This window comes from Taudactylus pleione, unplaced genomic scaffold, assembly GCF_031769625.1.
Source record: "Taudactylus pleione unplaced genomic scaffold, aTauple2 ptg000122l, whole genome shotgun sequence".
In the NCBI taxonomy this organism is placed as follows: Eukaryota; Metazoa; Chordata; class Amphibia; order Anura; family Myobatrachidae; genus Taudactylus; species Taudactylus pleione.
Window position 1 is genome coordinate 9,963,170 of NW_028284524.1, and position 22,008 is coordinate 9,985,177.

At 48.4% G+C, this 22,008-nt stretch overlaps 1 protein-coding gene across 1 annotated transcript in view; it reads left to right on the plus strand.

Annotated features, from left to right (window-relative positions):
- The window catches only part of SLC23A3 (solute carrier family 23 member 3), a 133,478-nt gene that overhangs the window by 76,878 nt on the left and 34,592 nt on the right, over window positions 1-22,008 (plus strand). The window contains exon 4 of the mRNA XM_088472411.1: window positions 13,206-13,279. Within this exon, the coding sequence (XP_088328537.1) occupies window positions 13,206-13,279 (74 nt within the window). The remainder of the gene's footprint in view (window positions 1-13,205; window positions 13,280-22,008) is intronic.

Here is a 22,008-nt window from a genome sequence, read left to right on the forward strand (position 1 = left end):
TCTTCCCAGGAGGAGCACTCGATTTCTGGGAGGCTCCCGACCAAATCGGGAGGGTAGGAAAGTATGCTGTGTACCATGGGGTAGAGGGTGCGGAGGGTGCGCTCGCCCTATGGGTGTAATGCTGGAGTAATAGTGTGTTGTGGTCTTTTGTGTTCGATGTTGTGTGTGGAGTGATGGGGTGTAGGGAGGTAAGGGGGTCTAATGGACTGGAGGTGGTGGGTGAGGAAATGAAGACAGAGGCAGAAATGGGGGCCAAAGGGTTTATTGGAAAAAAACAGTACTAATCCTGTTCGGTCCCAGGCACCCAGGTGGGGTGAGCGATCCACTTGGGGGTGTGTGTGGGTGGAGACTGGGGAGGTGAGTGGACCCTTTTAGGGGGCTCCTTTCCGTGCAGTTCAATAGACCGGCACATTACCCCTGCTGGACCTTTGGTCAACAGTCTTAGGATGTCTCGGGGGGAGGGGAGTGGTGGGTTGGCAGTGGGTCTGGCGGTTGTGGATGTACACCCTGGCGGCGTCCCGCGCAGGGGTATAAGTCTCGGAGTCACTTACCTACCGGTAGGATTTGTTGGTGAAAAAGGCTTGGGCTGCTGGTAGCTGGTGTTAGTTTCCTTTTGCAGATGCGGTGTTGGATGGCTGCTGCGGTGTCAGCGGTTGGAGGGAGCTCTGTGTGTGGTAGTGGCTTGCTGGTGCACTGTGGGGCTTGGCGCACCGCGTTGCTGGCGTTCTGTTCCCGCTGCCTGGTGGGTGCCTGCTGGTGTGGATCGCTTAGGGATTGCTGCTGGACGAACAGCTGTGAGTGGAGCTGGTGTTGGTTGCTCCCAGGGGGCGGTGCGTGGTCGCCTGGGTCTAGCAGGTGGAGTTGTGATCAAGAGGGGTGCGAAGGGCTTTGCTAGGTGTGATGCCCAGCACGGCCCTGCGGGTGGTGGGTAGAGAGGGTTCTGGAAGCAGCAAGGCTCGACCGAGTTCTCCGCAGGAATGAAGAGCTCTGGTGTAATCTGGATGTGGTGTCAGAATGTAGGGGGTCTCCAACACGTTTTGGCAGGGGCTCTGCCTTCTTCAAGGAGGTAAGAAGTGTGACTATGCATGTGTGAGGTTTAAATGTGGAACTTCCGGGTTCTGTGTTTGTCAGGTGGCGGAGATGACCAATCAGGGCTAAGAGTGGGTGTGGCCCATGTATCTGATAGGTCGTGGGTGATTGTGCGAGGCTAAGCCTGTGGTTGGGTGATAACGTCATGTGGTTTGGGCAGCCAATGGTTTACTGTGCTGCTGTGGGTGTGTTAGCTGGGGCTCGTGTCTGGGTGCATATGTGGCTGCTATGGGGATTGTGACCGGCTGTGAATGGTCAGCGGCGGTCATGTGGTGTCGGCAGCCAATCGTGTGCTCTGCTGGTGTGGGTGTGTATGCTGGGGCTGGTGTGCTTTAATGCATTATGCAGCTGCTATGGGGATCGAGACCGGGTGCGGTTGGTTGGAGGTGGTCACGTGGTGCTGGCAGCCAATCTTGTGCTGTGTAGGGTTTCCGTATGTTTACATGGGTTAAGGTGACAGCTGGCTCTGGCGTGCGTTGGGCGGAGGAGGTATGCGGAGTGTTTTGTGCTGTGTGGAGGATTTAATGAGCGGGCAGGGGAATGTGGCGAGTAGGGTGGGGGTCAGGGGCAATTATTGTGGAGGTGGGGATGTGAAACCGCATTGTCGTGGTAGTTTAGTCCCGTGGTGCAGGCGGCCAAACGTGTGTGTGTGGGGGTGATTATGAGGGTGATGGTTGGTGGCTCGGGTGACCGCAGGGGTCCGGGGAGGTGTGGATGGGCATCTCTCCGGGGATGGTGGCTAGGTGATCGGGCAGGGGGAGATGGAATAAGACTGGTGCGTGTGGCATGTGTCAAGTTGGCAGTGCTGTAGTGGACATTCCTGTTATGTGTATAATGGTGTCTAGATGATGGCCGTGTGTGGTGGGAGGGTGGGAGTAGTGGTTAGTATCGCTAACCTGTATGATGTGTGGAATGCCAGGGTTGTGTAAGTATATATGTGGTGTGGCCAAGTGGTTAAATCGACTGACACAGGGAAGTGTGTGTTAACGTGTGGCGAGGAGGAGTAAGGTTGGTGTGTTGACTAATAGGTTCTTAGTGTGTGGAATGTGTTTGGTTCAGTAGTGTGTAAATGGTCTTGTTGTGGAGAGGGGGGGGAAGGGGTGCCGTCTTGGGGTGGTGTGGTCACTATAGAGGCAGGAATGTGTGTGGGGGCTGGGATAAAATGTAGCGTGAGGGGGGGTAGGGGGCAGGTGTGTGTTCATGTTACGGATCGGTGATGTGTGTCAGACATGAGCCATAGCAACATAGAGAAGCGGGGGGTGGGTTGTGACTTAAATGTGTGTGGCAGTGGGGTGTAATGGGTGCTTAATGTGCTGGGCGATGAGGTGAGGGGGACGGGGGTGGCTCGGATGAGGTCGTGACTAGGTGTATAAGTGTGAGGGCCGCTGTCTGTTGTGTCGGGGGGAGTCCGTTTGGGATGTGGGTGGGGATGTTTTAATGGGTGGTGCGGTCGATGGGAGTGGAAGTGATCAAGGTGTCAGGGTGTGTATGTGTTAGGGCAGGGTTGGTTGGGGAAGGGGATGTCAAGGTAACGGTGATGCGGGGGGTGAATGGGGATCACTGATTCTGGGTGTCAGCATTTGAAGGTGAGTATGGCTTGATGGGGGCGGTAGGGGGAGGTGGTAGATGATTTAGTGGAGGGGGGGGTTTGGATGGTCAGAGGGTGGAAGGTCGGATTGTCTTGACATTTTAAGAGGTTGAGTACGCGGGGTTGCGTGGGGATCGGTGTTGTTAATGTGTCAAGTATATGGTGGCCGTGTTCATTTGGAGATGACTGATTTAATCTCATTATCGATGTTTAGTCCTTTGGGTGCTAGTGTTTTGAGGGTGAAGATCCACCGGAGTTCCTCCTTGTTTAGGGTCTTGGTGTGGTCCCCTCCCCTCCAGTTTTTCTTGATGTGTTTAATGCCTGTGAATCTGATGCCTGTCGTGTTGCTATGGTGGTATTCTTGGAAGTGTATCGGTATGCTGTGGTTGTCTGTCTGTTTCGTGATGTTTCTGAGGTGGTTTTAAGTGGTCTGGTGGTTCTGCCGATGTATTGTTGGTTGCAGGGGCATTGTATAAGATATATGACGTTCGTGGTGTTGCATGTTATGTGTTCCTGTATTTTGTATGTTTCTCCTGTCTGTGTTGATGTGAATGATGTGGTGGGTCTGGTGCTGCGATATTTCAAGGTGGTACAGTTGGTGCACGTACCGCAGTGGAAAAAACCTTGTGTGGGTCTAGAGTTGTCCAGGGTAGTTTGTGAATGTTGCAGGGGTGGGATGTGATTGCGTACCAGTTGGTTCTGTATGTTGGGGGCTTTCCTGGAGATGACTTTTGGTTTGCTGGGTAAGATGTCGATGAGTTGTTCGTCTTGTAGTAGTAGGTGCCAATGTTTGTTCACGATGCGTTTTATGCTGTTTGCGTGTGTGTTGTATTGCGTGATAAATGGGATGTTGGCCCTCATTCAGAGCCGTTCGCTATTTGTGTTCGTTCGTTCAAAAACAAGGGGTGGCTATTCAAATGATCCGTTCGCACATTGCAGTCTGTTCACACCTCTAAGTCTGAACGAGCGAGCAAAACATACGCTCGTTTATTTGTTAAAAACGCCCCCTGGCCGCTCGCACCATACGTCATGTCCGCTATTTATTAGATTAATCGAGTACATCGAACAGGATATGAACTGCTCGCTATTCTTGTGGTTGGTTTTTTCAACCGCTATTTTGCGAGCAGTTCTGAGTTAAAAAAAAACAAGTGACGTGGTCAATGACGCTGCTATATTAATTATGCACACCCATAAAACGCCCGTTTTGACCTTTAAGCACGCCTGCGTTCTGATCTCCACTCCCCGTTGTCAAGCACCTTCCCCTGTTACCACCCACATACGCCTCATTCTGTCACTCAAAATAGCAGGCACTCGCTATATTGCGTACAAACGATTTTCAGCCGCACTGACTGGTTCGCGCATGCGTACTAAAAACCGTACGCATGCGCAGATGTGCGAACATCGCTCGGAACGAACGTACTGCCGCTAGCGAGTGGCTCTGAATGAGGGCCGTTGTTCTGTATATCTTGTGGTTTTTGTTTGTAGTCAAGAAGTGGCTGTCTGTCTTCTTTACCTATTTGCATGAGGGTGCGTTCTATCTTGTCTGGTTTGTATGCTTTATCCAAAAATTGTTTTTTGAGGGTGTTGGCTTGTTCCTTGTAGTCTGTGAGTCTTGTGCAGTTGCGTCTAATGCGTTTGAATTGTCCTGTGGGGATATTGTCAAGCCAGGTGGGGTGGTGACCACTGGAGGATAGGATGTAGCTGTTGACGTCCACTGGTTTTTGGTAGGTTCTGGTATGTATCTGTTGGTTTTCAATGAAGACTTCCAAGTCGAGGAAGTTGACTGATGTCTGGCTGTAGTGTGTCGTGAAATGGAGGTTTCTATCGTTATCATTGATGTACTTGATGAAGTCAAGTAATGTGTTGAGGGGGCCTTTCCAGATTCAGAGGACGTCGTCGATGTACCTCGTCCATAGGACCAAGTTCACATCCCAGCCATGGCCAGTCCATATGTGGGAGTCTTCCCAGCTACTCATGAACAGGTTCGCACAGCTGGGCATGAACTTCGTCCCCATGGCGGTGCCCGTCCTCTGCAGGAAAAACTCCCCATTGAACCAGAAATAGTTATGTGAAAGGATGTAGTCAATGCATTGTAGAATGAAGGATAATTGGTCTGGTTCCAGTGAATCGTCGTGTTTGAGGTGTTCGTTGATGCTGTCGAGTCCTCGTGTGTGATTGATTACAGTGTAGAGTGATGTAACATCGCTGGTGACCAGCCAGTGGTCATCACCCCATGTTATGTTGTCGAGGATTTTGAGTACATGGGTGGTGTCCTGGAGGTGTGATCGTTGGCGTTTGACGTGTGGTTGCAGGAAATGGTCAATGTATTGTGAGAGGTTGCTTGATATGGAATTGATGCCGGATATGATTGGTCTGCCTGGTGGATTGGTGATGCTTTTGTGTATTTTCGGGAGATAGTAGAAAACTGGAATGATGGGGTTGGAGTTGTATATGAAGTTGTATTCGTGTTTGTTCAAGATACCTTTGTCTAGTCCGTTTTGGAGTATGTGTTTGAGTGTCATGTTAAAGTTATGTGTGGGATCTGTCCTGAGGGTCTCGTATGTGTTTGTGTCTTGTAGTATGCGTAGGGATTCTGTGATGTGATCGGTTTTGTTCAAGAGTACTATTCCCCCTCCCTTATCAGCTGGTTTAATTATGAGGTTGGTGTCAGTTTTGAGTTCTTTGAGTGCGCTGCGTTCGCCTGCCGTGAGGTTAGGGTTGCGGTGTTTGATTCGGGTGTCAAGTTTGTTCATGTCTTCCGTTACCATGTGTTCGAAGGTGTTGATGAAATGTCCTTTAAGATGGCTGGGGAAGAATTTGGAAGGTGGTCTTAGTGTTGTGTGCTTGAATTTGTCAGGGTTGGTTTCTGAGGTGGTTTTGTTGGATAGGAAGTACTTTTTTAAGGTTAGTTTGCTCCAAATGAACACAGCCACCATATACTTGACACATTAACAACAACGATCCCCACGCCACCCCGCGTACTCAACCTCTTAAAATGTCAAGACAATCCGACCTTCCACCCTCTGACCATCCAAACCCCCCCTCCACTAAATCATCTACCACCTCCCCCTACTGCCCCCATCAAGCCATACTCACCTTCAAATGCTGACACCCAGAATCAGTGATCCCCATTCACCCCCCGCATCACCGTTACCTTGACATCCCCTTCCCCAACTAACCCTGCCCTAACACATACACACCCTGACACCTTGATCACTACCACCCCCATACCCCTTATATCGACCACACCACCCATTCCAACACCCCCACCCACATCCCAAACGGACTCCCCCCGACACAACAGACAGCGGCCCTCACACTTATACACCTAGTCACGACCTCATCCGAGCCACCCCCGTCCCCCTCACCTCATCGCCCAGCACATTAAGCACCCATTACACCCCACTGCCACACACATTTAAGACACACCCCGCCCCCCGCTTCTCTATGTTGCTATGGCTCCTGTCTGACACACATCACCGATCCGTAACATGAACACACACCTGCCCCCTACTCCCCTCACGCTACATTTTATCCCAGCCCCCACACACATTCCTGCCTCTATAGTGACCACACCACCCCAAGACGGCACCCCTTCCCCCCCTCTCCACAACAAGACCATTTACACACTACTGAACCAAACACATTCCACACACTAAGAACCTATTAGTCAACACACCAACCTTACTCCTCCTCGCCACACGTTAACACACACTTCCCCGTGTCAGTCGATTTAACCACTTGGCCACACCACATATATACTTACACAACCCTGGCATTCCACACATCATACAAGTTAGCGATACTAACCACTACTCCCACCCTCCCACCACACGCGGCCATCATCTAGACACCATTATACACATAACAGGAATGTCCACTACAGCACTGCCAGCTTGACACATGCCACACTCACCAGTCTTATTCCATCTCCCCCTGCCCGATCACCTAGCCACCATCCCTGGAGAGATGCCCATCCACACCTCCCCGGACCTCTGCGGTCACCCGAGCCACCAACCATCACCCTCATAATCACCCCCACACACACACGTTTGGCCGCCTGCACCACGGGACTAAACTACCACGACAATGCGGTTTCACATCCCCACATCCACAATAATTGCCTTACACACCCCGGTGCCCCTGACCCCCACCCTACTCACCACATTCCCCTGCCCGCTCATTAAATCCTCCACACAGCACAAAACACTCCGCATACCTCCTCCGCCCAACGCACGCCATAGCCAGCTGTCACATTAACCCATGTAAACATACGGAAACCCTACACAGCACAAGATTGGCTGCCAGCACCACGTGACCACCTCCAACCAACCGCACATGGTCTCGATCCCCATAGCAGCTGCATAATGCATTAAAGCACACCAGCCCCAGCATACACACCCACACCAGCAGAGCACACGATTGGCTGCCGACACCACATGACCGCCGCTGACCATTCACAGCCGGTCACAATCCCCATAGCAGCCACATATGCACCCAGACACGAGCCCCAGCTAACACACCCACAGCAGCACAGTAAACCATTTGCTGCCCAAACCACGTGACGTTATCACCCAACCACAGGCTTAGCCTCGCACAATCACCCACGACCTATCAGATACATGGGCCACACCTACTCTTAGCCCTGATTGGTCATCTCTACCACCTGACAAACACAGAACCCGGAAGTTCCACATTTAGACCTCACACATGCATAGCCACACTTCTTACCTCCTTGAAGAAGGCAGAGCCCCTGCCGAAACGCGTTGGAGACCCCCTACATTCTGACACCACAGCCAGATTACACCAGAGCTCTTCATTCCTGAGGAGAACTCGGTCGAGCCTTGCTGCTTCCAGAACCCTCTCTACCCACCACCGCCAGGGCCGCGCTGGGCATCACACCTAGCAAAGCCCTTCGCACCCCTCTTGATCACCACTCCACCTGCTAGACCCAGGCGACCACGCACCGCCCCCTGGGAGCAACCAACACCAGCTCCACTCACAGCTGTTCGTCCAGCAGCAATCCCTAAGTGATCCACACCAGCAGGCACCCACCAGGCAGCGGGAACAGAACGCCAGCAATGCAGTGCACCAAGCCCCACAGTGCACCAGCAAGCCACTACCACACACAGAGCTTCCTCCAACCGCTGACACCGCAGCAGCCATCCAACACCGCATCTGCAAAAGGAAACTAACACCAGCTACCAGCAGCCCAAGCCTTTTTCACCAACAAATCCTACCGGTAGGTAAGTGACTCCGAGACTTATACCCCTGCGCGGGACGCCGCCAGGGTGTACATCCACAACCGCCAGACCCGCTGCCAACCCACCACTCCCCTCCCACTGAGACATCCTAAGACTGTTGACCAATGGTCCAGCAGGGGTAACGTGCCGGTCTATTGAACTGCACGGAAAGGAGCCCCCTAAAAGGGTCCACTCTCCTCCCCAGTCTCCACCAACACACACCCCCAAGTGGATCGCTCATCCCACCTGGGTGCCTGGGTCCGAACAGGATTAGTACTGTTTTTCTCCAATAAACCCTTTGGCCCCCATTTCTGCCTCTGACTTAATTTCCTCACCCACCACCTCCAGTCCATTAGACCCCCTTCCCTCCCTACACCCCATCACTCCACACACAACATCGAACACAAAAGACCACAACACACTATTACTCCAGCATTACACCCATAGGGCGAGCGCACCCTCCGCACCCTCTACCCCATTATATCATTACACAGGACCCGGTACTCCTGCTTTTAGGAAGGTGCTGCACCCCGACACAAACAATACATCTCACATCCCATCTGCCCATACAGCAGAGCGCAGTTGTAACCCATCATTTGCATGCTGTGTACCATACTTGTCTACTCTCCCGGGACTGCCAGGAACCTCCCAAAAATCGGGTGTCACTTCCGGGACCCCGCAAGTGTAGGCAAGGTACCCACGACCCTCCCACACACACCACGAAAGTGGGCAGTTCGGGGGTGCGATAACGAGTTTCACGCTGATTTATAATGCCGGTAATATTGCTATTATTATTATTATCTTTTATTTATATGGCGCCACAAGGGTTCCGCAGTGCCTTAACAAAGTACATAAACAGTTGAACAAAACAAGAAAACAGTGACATACATTACAAGACATTGCAGGACAAGTGTGGTATATAAACATTTGGAGTATAGAGTAAATAACGATATACAGTCAGGTGCATAAATATTGGGACATTGACCGAATTTTCATATTTTGGCCTCTATTCACCACCACAATGGCTTTGAAATGAAACAAACAAGATGTGCTTTAAATGCAGACTTTCAGATTTAATTTGAGGGTAATTACATCCAAATCAGGTGAACGGTTTCTATATGTGTCTCCGACTTTTTAAGGGCCCAAAAGTAATGGGACTATCAACTCAAAAGCTATTTCATAGACAGGTGTGGGCTATTCCCTCATTATTTCATTATCAATTAAGCAGGTAAAAGGTCTGGAGTTGATTCTAGGTGTGACATTTGCATTTGGAATCAGTTGCTGACATCTCTCAATATGGGATCCAAAGAGCTGTCACTATCAGTGAAGCAAGCCATCATTAGGCTGAAAAATCAAAACAAACCCATAAGAGAGATAGCAAAAACATTAGGTGTGGCCAAATCAACTGTTTGGAACATCCTTAAATAGAAAGAACACACCGGAGAGCTCAGCAACACCAAATGACCCGGAAGACCACGGAAAACAACTGTGGTGGATGACAGAAGTATTATTTCCCTGGTGAAGAAAAACCCCTTCACAACAGTTGGCCAAATCAAGAACACTCTCCAGGAGGTAGGTGTATATGTGTCAAAGTCAGCAATCAAGAGAAGACTTCACAAGAGTGAATATAGAGGGTTCACCACAAGATGTAAACCATTGGTGAGCCACAAAAACAGGAAGACCAGATTAGAGTTTGCAAAACAACATCTAAAAAAGCCATTACAGTTCTGGAATAACATCCTATGGACAGATGAGACAAAGATCAACTTGTACCAGAGTGATGGGAAGAGAAGAGTATGGAGAAGGAAAGGAACTGCTCATGATCCACAACATACCACCTCATCAGTGAAGCATGGTGGTGGTAGTGTCATGGCGTGGGCATGTATGGCTGCCAATGGAACTGGTTCCCTTGTATTTATTGATGATGTGACTGCTTACAAAAGCAGCAGAATGAATTCTAAGGTGTTTCGGGAAATATTATATGCTCATATTCAGTTAAATGCTTCAGAACTCATTGGACGGCGCTTCACAGTGCAGTTGGATAATGACCCGAAGCATACTGCAAAAGCAACCAAATAGTTTTTTAAGGCTAAAAAGTGGAATGTTATGCAATGGCCAAGTCAATCCCCTGACCTGAATCCGATTGAGCATGCATTTCACTTGATGAAGACAAAACTGAAGGGAAAGTGCCCCAAGAACAAGCAGGAACTGAAGACATTTGCAGTAGAGGCCTGTCAGAGCATCACCAGGGATGAAACCCAGTGTCTGGTGATGTCTATGCGTTCCAGACTTCAGTCTGTAATTGCCTGCAAAGGATTTGCAACAAAGTATTAAAAAGTGAAAGTTAGATTTAGGATTGTTTAGTTTGTCCCATTACTTTTGTCCCCTTAAAAAGTGGGAGGCACATATAGAAACCGTTGTAATTCCTACACCGTTCACCTGATTTGGATGTAATTACCCTCAAATTAAATCTGAAAGTCTGCAGTTAAAGCACATCTTGTTTGTTTCATTACAAAGTCATTGTGGTGGTGAATAGAGGCCAAAATATGAAAATTCTGTCAATGTCCCAATATTTATGCACCTGATTGTAAGTAAAGGAAGGAAAAACACATGAGAGAAGAGGGCCCTGCTCATTAGAGCTTACATTCTAAAGGATAAAGCGAGGGGTAGGGGTGTGATCAAGTCAGCACGCCCGTGCTCCGCTTACTTAAACCGCCCCCACCCTTTCTGCTGCACCGACCTAGCAGCCCCCTCCCGGAGAGGCTGCCAAAATGTCGGTAAGTATGCTGTGTACTGCTTTATTTTTGAGAATGATGTTTTGTTTGGCTCTATTTTCTTCACCATGTGTACATCACTATCAGTTTCATTGTGCAGCTCATTTGCTCGGTTGTTTCTGAAGCCCTACATATATTCACTGCCGTGTCTAGTGGTAAATTTTGCTCTCTTGGCAATCTCTCTCCATTATCAGGTATTCCACATACTATATGATCAGTGACTCACCAAAACTCACACTGCAGTTCTGTAACATACTAATCACACTCATCTCCTTTCTTCTGATCAGTGGTGTAACTAGGGTATTTGGTGCCCAGGGCAAATTTGAAAAGGGAGGCCCCCCCCCCACTGATGTGCACGCGCCACGGCAAAAAAAATGGGCGTGGTCACTTAAAAATGGGGCGTTGTCAACATGACACACCCCTTTATTTTCACACTGAACATTCCTATCCATATGCACCTTAACCCCAGTAGTACCCCTTATACAGTACCCCAAGTATGCAGTTGTGGTCCCTGTTATGCAGGCCCATAGTAGTGCCCCTTATACTGTATCCCCAGTTAAGGTCCCCCTTATACAGCCCCCAATTAGTTCCCCTTACTCAGTACCCCCAGTAGTGGCCCCCCCAAATGCAGTGCCCCATGTAGTGTTCCCCCTTATGCAGTGCCCCCAGTAGCAGTCCCCACAATGCAGTGCGCCCAGTAGCGGTATCCCCTTATGCAGTGCCCTTTATATGGTGCCCCCAGTAGTATCCCCCCCTATGCAGTGCCCTTTATATAGTGCCCCCAGCAGTAGTCCCCCCCATGCAGTTTTCCCAGTAGTGGTCCCCTTATGCAGGCACCCTGTAGTGATCCCCCCTATCCAGTGCCCCCTGTAGTGGCCCTTCCTATTATTGCCCCCAGTAGTGGTCCCCCGAGTGCAGTGCCTCTAGTAGTAGGCCCCTTTTATAATGCCCCCAGTGGTAGTTCCCCCCAAGTAGTAGTCCCCAGTAGAGGTTCCCCCTCCCGATTAAGTGCCCCCAGTAGTAGCCCCCCCAGTAGAGGTCCTCCCAATAATGGCGCCCCCAGTAGTAGCCACCCCTCCCCCAGTAGAGGTCCCCCCAGTAGAGGTCCCCCCAGTAGTAGCCACCCCCCTCCCCCGTTGTGCAGATAGGTTAAAAAAAATATATATATATATATAAAAATATACTTACCTGAATCCACGCTGCTCCTGCTCCTGTCCGCGACGCCGCTCCCGCCCGGGCTGGCGCGCTCAGCATTATGGGACAGACATCATGACGTCAGTCCCATTACCCACTGCAGGAACCGGACGGCAGTCAATGAGAGTCTATCTGACTCTCATTGGCTGCTGTTTAACACACGCATCGCCTGAACCTGTCTCCTAGCGCTATTGGGCAAGCGCTCAGGGGGAGGGAACGGGCTCAGGTGTGAAGCACAGGACCGGCGCTGGAAGCCTAGCGCCGGTCCTGTGTAAATGTGTAGCGCTGACCGCACTCATTGCGGTCGGCGCTACACTGGCTAACTAGGGCGGGCGGGCCGGTACCATGACCAGCGGCACGCCGACAGTCCAGCGGTGCCCAGGGCGCGCACCCCGCTCGCCCTGCCCTAGTTACGCCACTGCTTCTGATCACAACTCATATCTGTCATATGTCACATTCTTTCTTGGTACAAAGTACTCTTCAAACTTTTTGCATCATAGAGGATAAGACCATATAATGGGTGGGATGTACTAACCTTGTGGAGTACATTCCGCCATGCTTTGCATTCCTACTGATCACATATGCACTAACATGTGATCAGTAGCGCAAAGGACAGCTTTTCCGATAACAGCTGTCCTTTGAGATGTGCGCTGTGCTGTGAACTTCTGGGTTTATGACCCAGGAGTCCATCTGCGCATGCACAGAGTGACGCGGCGACTGCAGCACGATGCGGTAGAAGCCCATAGGCTTCGATAGGGTCATATCGAAGACCTGGAGGCCAGGTGATGATACATACGGAATATGGAGTAAAACCCCGAAAACAGGGTTTTTACCACATTTTCCCTTTAGTACATCCCGCCCAATGCCTTTCAGCACATCCTCTCCAATCATATGGAGGAAAATGGATGCCTTAGTTTAACCTAATGGTGCTTCAGCCAATCATCTGTCATTTTTCAAGCAGATGACAGTATGATAAAACTCGATGATAAATGGTCCAATCAATAAGGGAAATACAAAGCATGTATCTAATGCAATAACATCATACCACACACGAGGCCCTGGCTCATCAATGGATGTTTGTCAGATGCTGCTTCTGCAGCAGGCTTGTTGCCTGCTTTTCTCCCTTATTGCTTTTGACTTTTCTTGCTCCTCTCTGGCCACCAGGGGGAGCTGTAGCTATTGGCTAAAGTCACTCCATGGAATAAAATCCATGGAGCTGCATTAAACATTACCTATCTACAGAGAGCTATGCAATGCACTAATGCCTACAGTATAGGAAATTGTATTCACATGTTATCATTATACTATCCATCCTAGATTCCCAGGCATCAGTATATTGCACAGGAATGTCAAGTGAGAGACTGCAGAGTGACTTCCAGCCAATCAGAGAGGTCAGTAAAACATGGATGAATAGAAAACAGCCAACATGTACTGTATACATTGTGTGAAAGGTATGCGTTTGACATCCCGGCGGTCTGGATGCCAACGCTCCTATTACTGCTGCCGAAATCCCGACGCCTCCTCCAGGCAGTGCCAGTTTAAGGTCCACATGGGCCTGGAGCTGACATTTCTGAAGGGCCTATTGTGTGCCACCGCAGGGGTGTGTGACAAGCGCTGTGTCGGTGTGACTAGTGATATGGAGGCATGATGAGTGCATGGGTGTGGTCTACACAGGGTGTGTGGCTATCTCAAGGGGGGGGCATATCTGGCGCCTACCTTCACCCACTTTAAGGTGGAGCTATAACAAGAAAATATGTGTTTTTTTTGTGAAATGGTGAGAACTGTATGATCTCCTGTTCCTTGACTGCTAGAATAGTTTAGATAAGAATAGTTCAGAATAATGAAAAAAAAAATAAAATCCAAAATTGTTCATTGATTTTGGCATATTTCTATACGTTTTCATTCCGCATCCCTAGCCACTGCAGTAAATTAATAAATTAACTGCCTTCTTAGGTGTTGCCTTTTTTTAAAAAGAAAATAATGGCAATACTAGACCAGGGCAGTAAGGGTTAACTTTGACCGTGTCTGTAGCAAGGTAACAACCTGGTAGATTCAAGGTTGATACCTTGTTACAGACATGGTAAAAATATTGGTGATGTGGTGGTCCATAAAGATATCTTTCCCGGTAAGTGGTGGAAAATAATACATTTCTATCATGCAGGAAAGTGTGTGTGAGGTGTCTCGGATGCACAACGTGTGGCTATTTGGAGAGAGGGGACATTTATGTACAACACCACTCAAGAAATTCAAAATCAATTACACACATACCTGCAGTAGCAGATATTTGATCTATTTTATTAGATGTCCTTGTGGATTCGTCTATATCGGTGTGTGTGTATATGTGTGTATGTATATATATATATTACAGATAGCATTGCAGTGACCACCATATATTATAGAGGGCAATACAGGGACTACCACATGATGCTGAGGGCATTCCATATAACACAGAGAACATCACAGTGACCACCAGATAATGCAAAGAACATCGCAGTGACCACCATATAATACAGAGAGCATTACAGTGACCTCCGCATAATACAGAGAGCGTCACAGTCTCTACCATATAATACGGAGAGCATTACAGTGGCCGCCATATAATACAGAGAGCGTTGCAGTGAGTGCCATATAATACAGAACATCAGTGCCAGCCATATAATATATTAAGCATCCAAGTGGCCGCCATACACTATAAAGATCATTAATGAGTGCCATATAATACAGAGAACTCCAACGACCACCAGAAAAATACAGAGGACATCACAGCCACACACTATGGCCCCTGAAATGGGATAAATCAGATAGCAAGTACTGTAGCTGGCAGATCTATATTGATATTACAGCACAGACCCGAGCCCGCCTATCTCCTCCATCCTTCACTCCCACCTCCCTCCATACCATGTGCACCGCTGCTAGTGTGTCAACACACACATGCTGAGCTTGCTTCTGTGTTGTAGTGAAGGAGAGCCGAGGCAGGAGGCCAACACAGCTGTAGTATCTCTCTCTATGGTCATTTGCATACATTATATATATATATATATATATATATTAGGGGTGAGCGGGTTCGGATTCCTGAAATCCGAACCCCCTCGAGCCCCCCCGATCCGAGGCCGATCCGAGTCAGGCTCGACTTTTCCCGCCTGACTCGGATCTGAAATCGAGGCAAAACGTCATCATCCTGCCTTCCGAGTCTCGCGGGTTTTGGATCCTATATAAGGTACCCGCGTCGGCGCCATTTTCTCACTCGGCTGTGGACAGTGATGAGGGAGGGTGGGAGTTAGGGCTGGCTGTGCTGTGTAGTGTAGTGTAGTGTAGTGCAGAGTAGTGTTGTGCTGCGCTGTGCTGCTGTTGTCCACTACTTCAAAGTCCATAGGGGCTGGCTGTGTTGTGCTGTGCTGCTGTTGTTAATAGGGGCTGTGTCCACTACTTCAAAGTCCATAGGGGCTGGCTGGACTGTGTTGTGCAGTCAGTTCTCCATAGGGGCTGTGTCCACTCCAAAGTCCTGTGCAGTGTCCCAGTCCTAAAGGGGTGCTGTAGTGTTGTCCAGGGGGTGCTCTGTCCATCAGGGGTGCTCCCCCCAAGTGCTAAAAAAATAATATTTTTTGTGTGTTTGTGAATTGTGTGCGCAGTAGCCGCACGTGCATCAACAAAGTAGTGCCAAGCGTGCGCCTGTGTCATAAGTAAAGGGCCGGCTGGCTTGACCATTAAAGGGTGCTGTAACTCCCAAAGTACACTCCAGTCCAAACCCAAAAAAAAATTATTTTCTGTGTTTGTGAATTGTGTGCGCAGTAGCCGCACGTGCATCAACAAAGTAGTGCCAAGCATGCGCCTGTGTCATAAGTAAAGGGCCGGCTGGCTTGACCGTTAAAGGGTGCTGTAACCCCCAAAGTACACTCCAAACCAAAAAAATATATATTTTCTGTGTTTGTGAATTGTGTGCGCAGTAGCCGCACGTGCATCAACAAAGTAGCGCCAAGCGTGCGCCTGTGTCATAAGTAAAGGGCCGGCTGGCTTGACCGTTAAAGGGTGCTGTAACCCCCAAAGTACACTCCAAACCAAAAAAAAATATTTTCTGTGTTTGTGAATTGTGTGCGCAGTAGCCGCACGTGCATCAACAAAGTAGTGCCAAGCGTGCGCCTGTGTCATAAGTAAAGGGCCGGCTGGCTTGACCGTTAAAGGTTGCTGTAACCCCCAAAGTACACTCCAGTCCAAACCAAAAAAAAAATAATTTTCTGTGTTTGTGAATTGTGTGCACTGTGGCTGCACGTGCATCAACAAAGGAGCAGCGCCAAGCGTGCGCCTGTGTCCCATAAGTAAAGAGCTGGCTGGCTCATTTCTTAAAGGGTGGTGTAACCCACAAAGTGCACTACTCTCCAGCAAAAATAAAAAAATATTTTCTGTGTTTGTGTGCGCTTTAGCTGCACGTATATATCAATATAACATAAATGGAGGACCAAACTTTCTCCGATAAAAATAAAATAGGGAAAGATCAAGAACCACTTCCTCCTAGTGCTGTTGCTGCTGCTGGGAGTTGTTCATCATCCCAGAGAGGAAGTAGGAACATCACTACTTTTACTAAACAATTGACCCTCCAACAGTCCCTAGCGATGAGGATGAAGTACGACAGCAGTCATCCTGAAGCAAAACGTATAACTGAGGCCTTGACTGCTATGTTGGTGTTAGACGTGCGTCCGGTATCCGCCATTAGTGCAGTAGGATTTAGACAATTGATGGAGGTAGTGTGTCCCCGGTTCCAAATCCCGTCTAGATTCCACCTGCATCCTCAAAGCAGCAGCGACAAGCGTGCGTCTGTCTGTTAAAGGATGGTGACACCCTCAAAGTGTGCTACACAAACAATAAAAATATTGTTCTTTTTTTTTCTGTCTTTGTGAAATGTGTGGGCTGTAGCCGCACCTGCATCCTTAAAGCAGCAGCGACAAGCGTGCGTCTGTCTGTTAAAGGGTGGTGACACCCTCAAAGTGTGCTACACAAACAATAAAAATATTCTTCTTTTTTTTTCTGTCTTTGTGAAATGTGTGGGCTGTAGCCGCACTTGCATCCTCAAAGCAGCAGCGACAAGCGTGCGTCTGTCTGTTAAAGGGTGGTGACACCCTCAAAGTGTGCTACACAAACAATAAAAATATTCTTCTTTTTTTTTTCTGTCTTTGTGAATTGTGTGGGCTGTAGCCGCACTTGCATCCTCAAAGCAGCAGCGACAAGCGTGCGTCTGTCTGTTAAAGGGTGGTGTAACCCTCAAAGTGCGCTCCACAAACAATAAAAATATTCTTCTTTTTTTTTCTGTCTTTGTGAATTGTGTGGGCTGTAGCCGCACTTGCATCCTCAAAGCAGCAGCGACAAGCATGCGTCTGTCTGTTAAAGGATTACATCGGTGACAGCATCCAAGTAGGCATGTCAGACAGTCCGTACCTGTACTGGCAGGAAAAAGAACCATTTTGGAGGTCCCTGTACAAACTGGCTCTATTTTACCTGAGTTGCCCCCCCTCCAGTGTGTACTCCGAAAGAGTGTTTAGTGCAGCCGGGAACCTTGTCAGCGAAAGGCGTAGGAGGTTGCTTCCACAAAATGTGGAGAAGATGATATTCATAAAATGAATTATCAACTCTTCCAGGGAGACCAGCCTCCAGAACGTACAGAGGGACCTGTGGTTGTGGATTCCAGTGGGGACGAATTAATACTCTGTGAGGATGAGGATGTACACACTGAAGAGGGTGAGGAATCGGTGGATGAGGAGGATGAGGATGACATCTTGCCTCCGTAGAGCCAGTTTGTGCAGGGACAGATTAATTGCCAGCTTGTTTTGTGGGGGCCCAAACGAACCAATCATTTCAGCCACAGTTGTGTGGCAGACCCTGGCGCTGAAATGATTGGTTTGTTAAAGTGTGCATGTCCTGTTTATACAACATAAGGGTGGGTGGGAGGGCCCAAGGACAACTCCATCTTGCACCTCTTTTTTTTCTTTGCATTATGTACAGTTTGGTGCCTAGTTTTTCAAACTGCCATCCTGTCTGCCACTGCAGTTTCACGCCTAGATGGGTCACGTGTTTGTGACGCCCACTCGTGTCGCTTAGCATAGTTATCCAGCTACCTCGGTGCAACCTTTTGGACATAAAAACACTTGTGCGAGGTGTTCAGAATAGACTGGAAATGAGTGGAAATTAAGGTTATTGAGGTTAATAATAGCATAGGAGCAGAAAAACCTACAAATTCTGTGATTTTAGCTGTTTTTATGCTTTTTTTCAAAAAAATACAGATCCAAAACACAAAACCCAGAACCCAAAACACGAAGAAAGATCCAAAACCAAAACACAAAACACGAAAAGTGGCCGGTGCACACCCTCCAGAAGGAGGGTAGGGTGCAGCGCCCCGCTAAAACAGCCTAGCGGGAACGCTATATATATGTACTACATACATACATATACTAGGGGTGTGCACCGGCCACTTTTCGTGTTTTGTGTTTTGGTTTTGGATCTGGATCTTTCTTCATGTTTTGGATCTGGATTGGTTTTGCCAAAACCACCCTTCCGTGTTTTGGGTTCTGGGTTTTGGATCTGTATTTTTTTGAAAAAAAGCATAAAAACAGCTAAAATCACAGAATGTGTGGGTTTTTCTGCTCCTATGCTATTATTAACCTCAATAACCTTAATTTCCACTCATTTCCAGTCTATTCTGAACACCTCACACCTCACAATAGTGTTTTTATGTCCAAAAGGTTGCACCGAGGTAGCTGGATGACTATGCTAAGAGATACGAGTGGGCGGCACAAACACGTGGTCCATCTAGGAGTGGCACTGCAGTGGCAGACAGGATGGCAGTTTGAAAAACTAGGCCTCAAACTATACATAATTCAAAGAAAAAAAAGAGGTGCAAGATGGAATTGTCCTTGGGCCCTCCCACCCACCCTTATGTTGTATAAACAGGACATGCACACTTTAACAAACCAAACATTTCAGCGCCAGGGTCTGCCACACGACTGTGGCTGAAATGATTGGTTCGTTTGGGCCCCCACAAAACAAGCTGGCAATTAATCTGTCCCTGCACAAACTGGCTCTACGGAGGCAAGATGTCATCCTCATCCTCCTCATCCACCGATTCCTCACCCTCTTCAGTGTGTACATCCTCATCCTCACAGAGTATTAATTCGTCCCCGCTGGAATCCACAACCACAGGTCCCTCTGTACGTTCTGGAGGCTGGTCTCCCTGGAAGAGTTGATAATTCATTTTATGAACATCATCTTCTCCACATTTTGTGGAAGCAACCTCCTACGCCTTTCGCTGACAAGGTTCCTGGCTGCACTAAACACTCTTTCGGAGTACACACTGGAGGGGGGGCAACTCAGGTAAAATAGAGCCAGTTTGTACAGGGACCTCCAAATTGCTTCTTTATCCTGCCAGTACAGGTACGGACTGTCTGACATGCCTACTTGGATGCTGTCACCGATGTAATCCTTTAACAGACAGACGCACGCTTGTCGCTGCTGCTTTGAGAATGCAAGTGCGGCTACAGCCCACACAATTCACAAAGACAGAAAAAAAAAGAAGAATATTTTTATTGTTTGTGGAGTGCACTTTGAGGGTTACACCACCCTTTAACAGACAGACGCACGCTTGTCGCTGCTGCTTTGAGGATGCAAGTGCGGCTACAGCCCACACAATTCACAAAGACAGAAAAAAGAAGAAGAATATTTTTATTGTTTGTGTAGCACACTTTGAGGGTGTCACCACCCTTTAACAGACAGACGCACGCTTGTCGCTGCTGCTTTGAGGATGCAAGTGCGGCTACATCGCACACAAGTCACAAACACATAAAAAAAATAGTTTTGTTTTTTTTGGAGCACTTTGAGAGTTACACCACCCTTTAACAGACAGACGCACGCTTGTCGCTGCTGCTTTGAGGATGCAAGTGCGGCTACAGCCCACACAATTCACAAAGACAGAAAAAAAAGAACAATATTTTTATTGTTTGTGTAGCACACTTTGAGGGTGTCACCACCCTTTAACAGACAGACGCACGCTTGTCGCTGCTGCTTTAAGGATGCAGGTGCGGCTACAGCCCACACATTTCACAAAGACAGAAAAAAAAAACAATATTTTTATTGTTTGTGTAGCACACTTTGAGGGTGTCACCACCCTTTAACAGACAGACGCACGCTTGTCGCTGCTGCTTTAAGGATGCAGGTGCGGCTACAGCCCACACATTTCACAAAGACAGAAAAAAAAAGAACAATATTTTTATTGTTTGTGTAGCACACTTTGAGGGTGTCACCACCCTTTAAAAGACAGACGCACGCTTGTCGCTGCTGCTTTGAGGACAGTATCATATGCAGTGACAGTAGACTTGTCAGAAATTGTTGGCACGTCCTTCAGTCCGGACCAGATGTCCAAACCAGCCCTTGACTTATGACACAGGCGCACGCTTGGCGCTGCTACTATGTTGATGCACGTGCGGCTACAGGCCACACAAGTCACAAACACATTAAAAAAATAGTTTTTTATTTTTTGGAGCACTTTGAGGGTTACACCACCCTTTAACAGACAGATGCACGCTTGTCGCTGCTGCTTTGAGGATGCAAGTGCGGCTACAGCCCACACAATTCACAAAGACAGAAAAAAGAAGAATATTTTTATTGTTTGTGTAGCACACTTTGAGGGTGTCACCACCCTTTAACAGACAGACGCACGCTTGTCGCTGCTGCTTTGAGGATGCAAGTGCGGCTACAGCCCACACAATTCACAAAGACAGAAAAAAAAAGAACAATATTTTTATTGTTTGTGTAGCACACTTTGAGGATGTCACCACCCTTTAACAGACAGACGCACGCTTGTCGCTGCTGCTTTGAGGATGCAGGTGGAATCTAGACGGGATTTGGAACCGGGGACACACTACCTCCATCAATTGTCTAAATCCCACTGCACTAATGGCGGATACCGGACGCACGTCTAACACCAACATAGCAGTCAAGGCCTCAGTTATACATTTTGCTTCAGGATGACTGCTGTCGTACTTCATCCTCATCGCTAGGGACTGTTGGAGGGTCAATTGTTTAGTAAAAGTAGTGATGTTCCTACTTCCTCTCTGGGATGATGAACAACTCCCAGCAGCAGAAACAGCACTAGGAGGAAGTGGTTCTTGATCTTTCCCTATTTTATTTTTATCGGAGAAAGTTTGGTCCTCCATTTATGTTATATTGATATATACGTGCGGCTAAAGCGCACACAAACACAGAAAATATTTTTTTATTTTTGCTGGAGAGTAGTGCACTTTGTGGGTTACACCACCCTTTAAGAAATGAGCCAGCCGGCTCTTTACTTATGGGACACAGGCGCACGCTTGGCGCTGCTCTTTTGTTGATGCACGTGCAGCCACAGTGTACACAAGTCACAAACACAGAAAATATATTTTTTTTTGGTTTGGACTGGAGTGTACTTTGGGGGTTACAGCACCCTTTAACGGTCAAGCCAGCCGGCCCTTTACTTATGACACAGGCGCACGCTTGGCACTACTTTGTTGATGCACGTGCGGCTACTGCGCACACAATTCACAAACACAGAAAATATATATTTTTTTGGTTTGGACTGGAGTTTACTTTGGGGGTTACAGCACCCTTTAACGGTCAAGCCAGCCGGCCCTTTACTTATGACACAGGCGCACGCTTGGCACTACTTTGTTGATGCACGTGCGGCTACTGCGCACACAATTCACAAACACAGAAAATATATTATTTTTTTAACACTTGGGGGGAGCACCCCTGATGGACAGAGCACCCCCTGGACAACACTACAGCACCCCTTTAGGACTGGGACACTGCACAGGACTTTGGAGTGGACACAGCCCCTATGGAGAACTGACTGCACAACACAGTCCAGCCAGCCCCTATGGACTTTGAAGTAGTGGACACAGCCCCTATTAACAACAGCAGCACAGCACAACACAGCCAGCCCCTATGGACTTTGAAGTAGTGGACAACAGCAGCACTACACTACACTACACTACACAGCCCTAACTCCCACCCTCCCTCTTCACTGTCCACAGCCGAGTGAGAAAATGGCGCCGACGCGGGTACCTTATATAGGATCCAAAACCCGCGAGACTCGGAAGGCGGG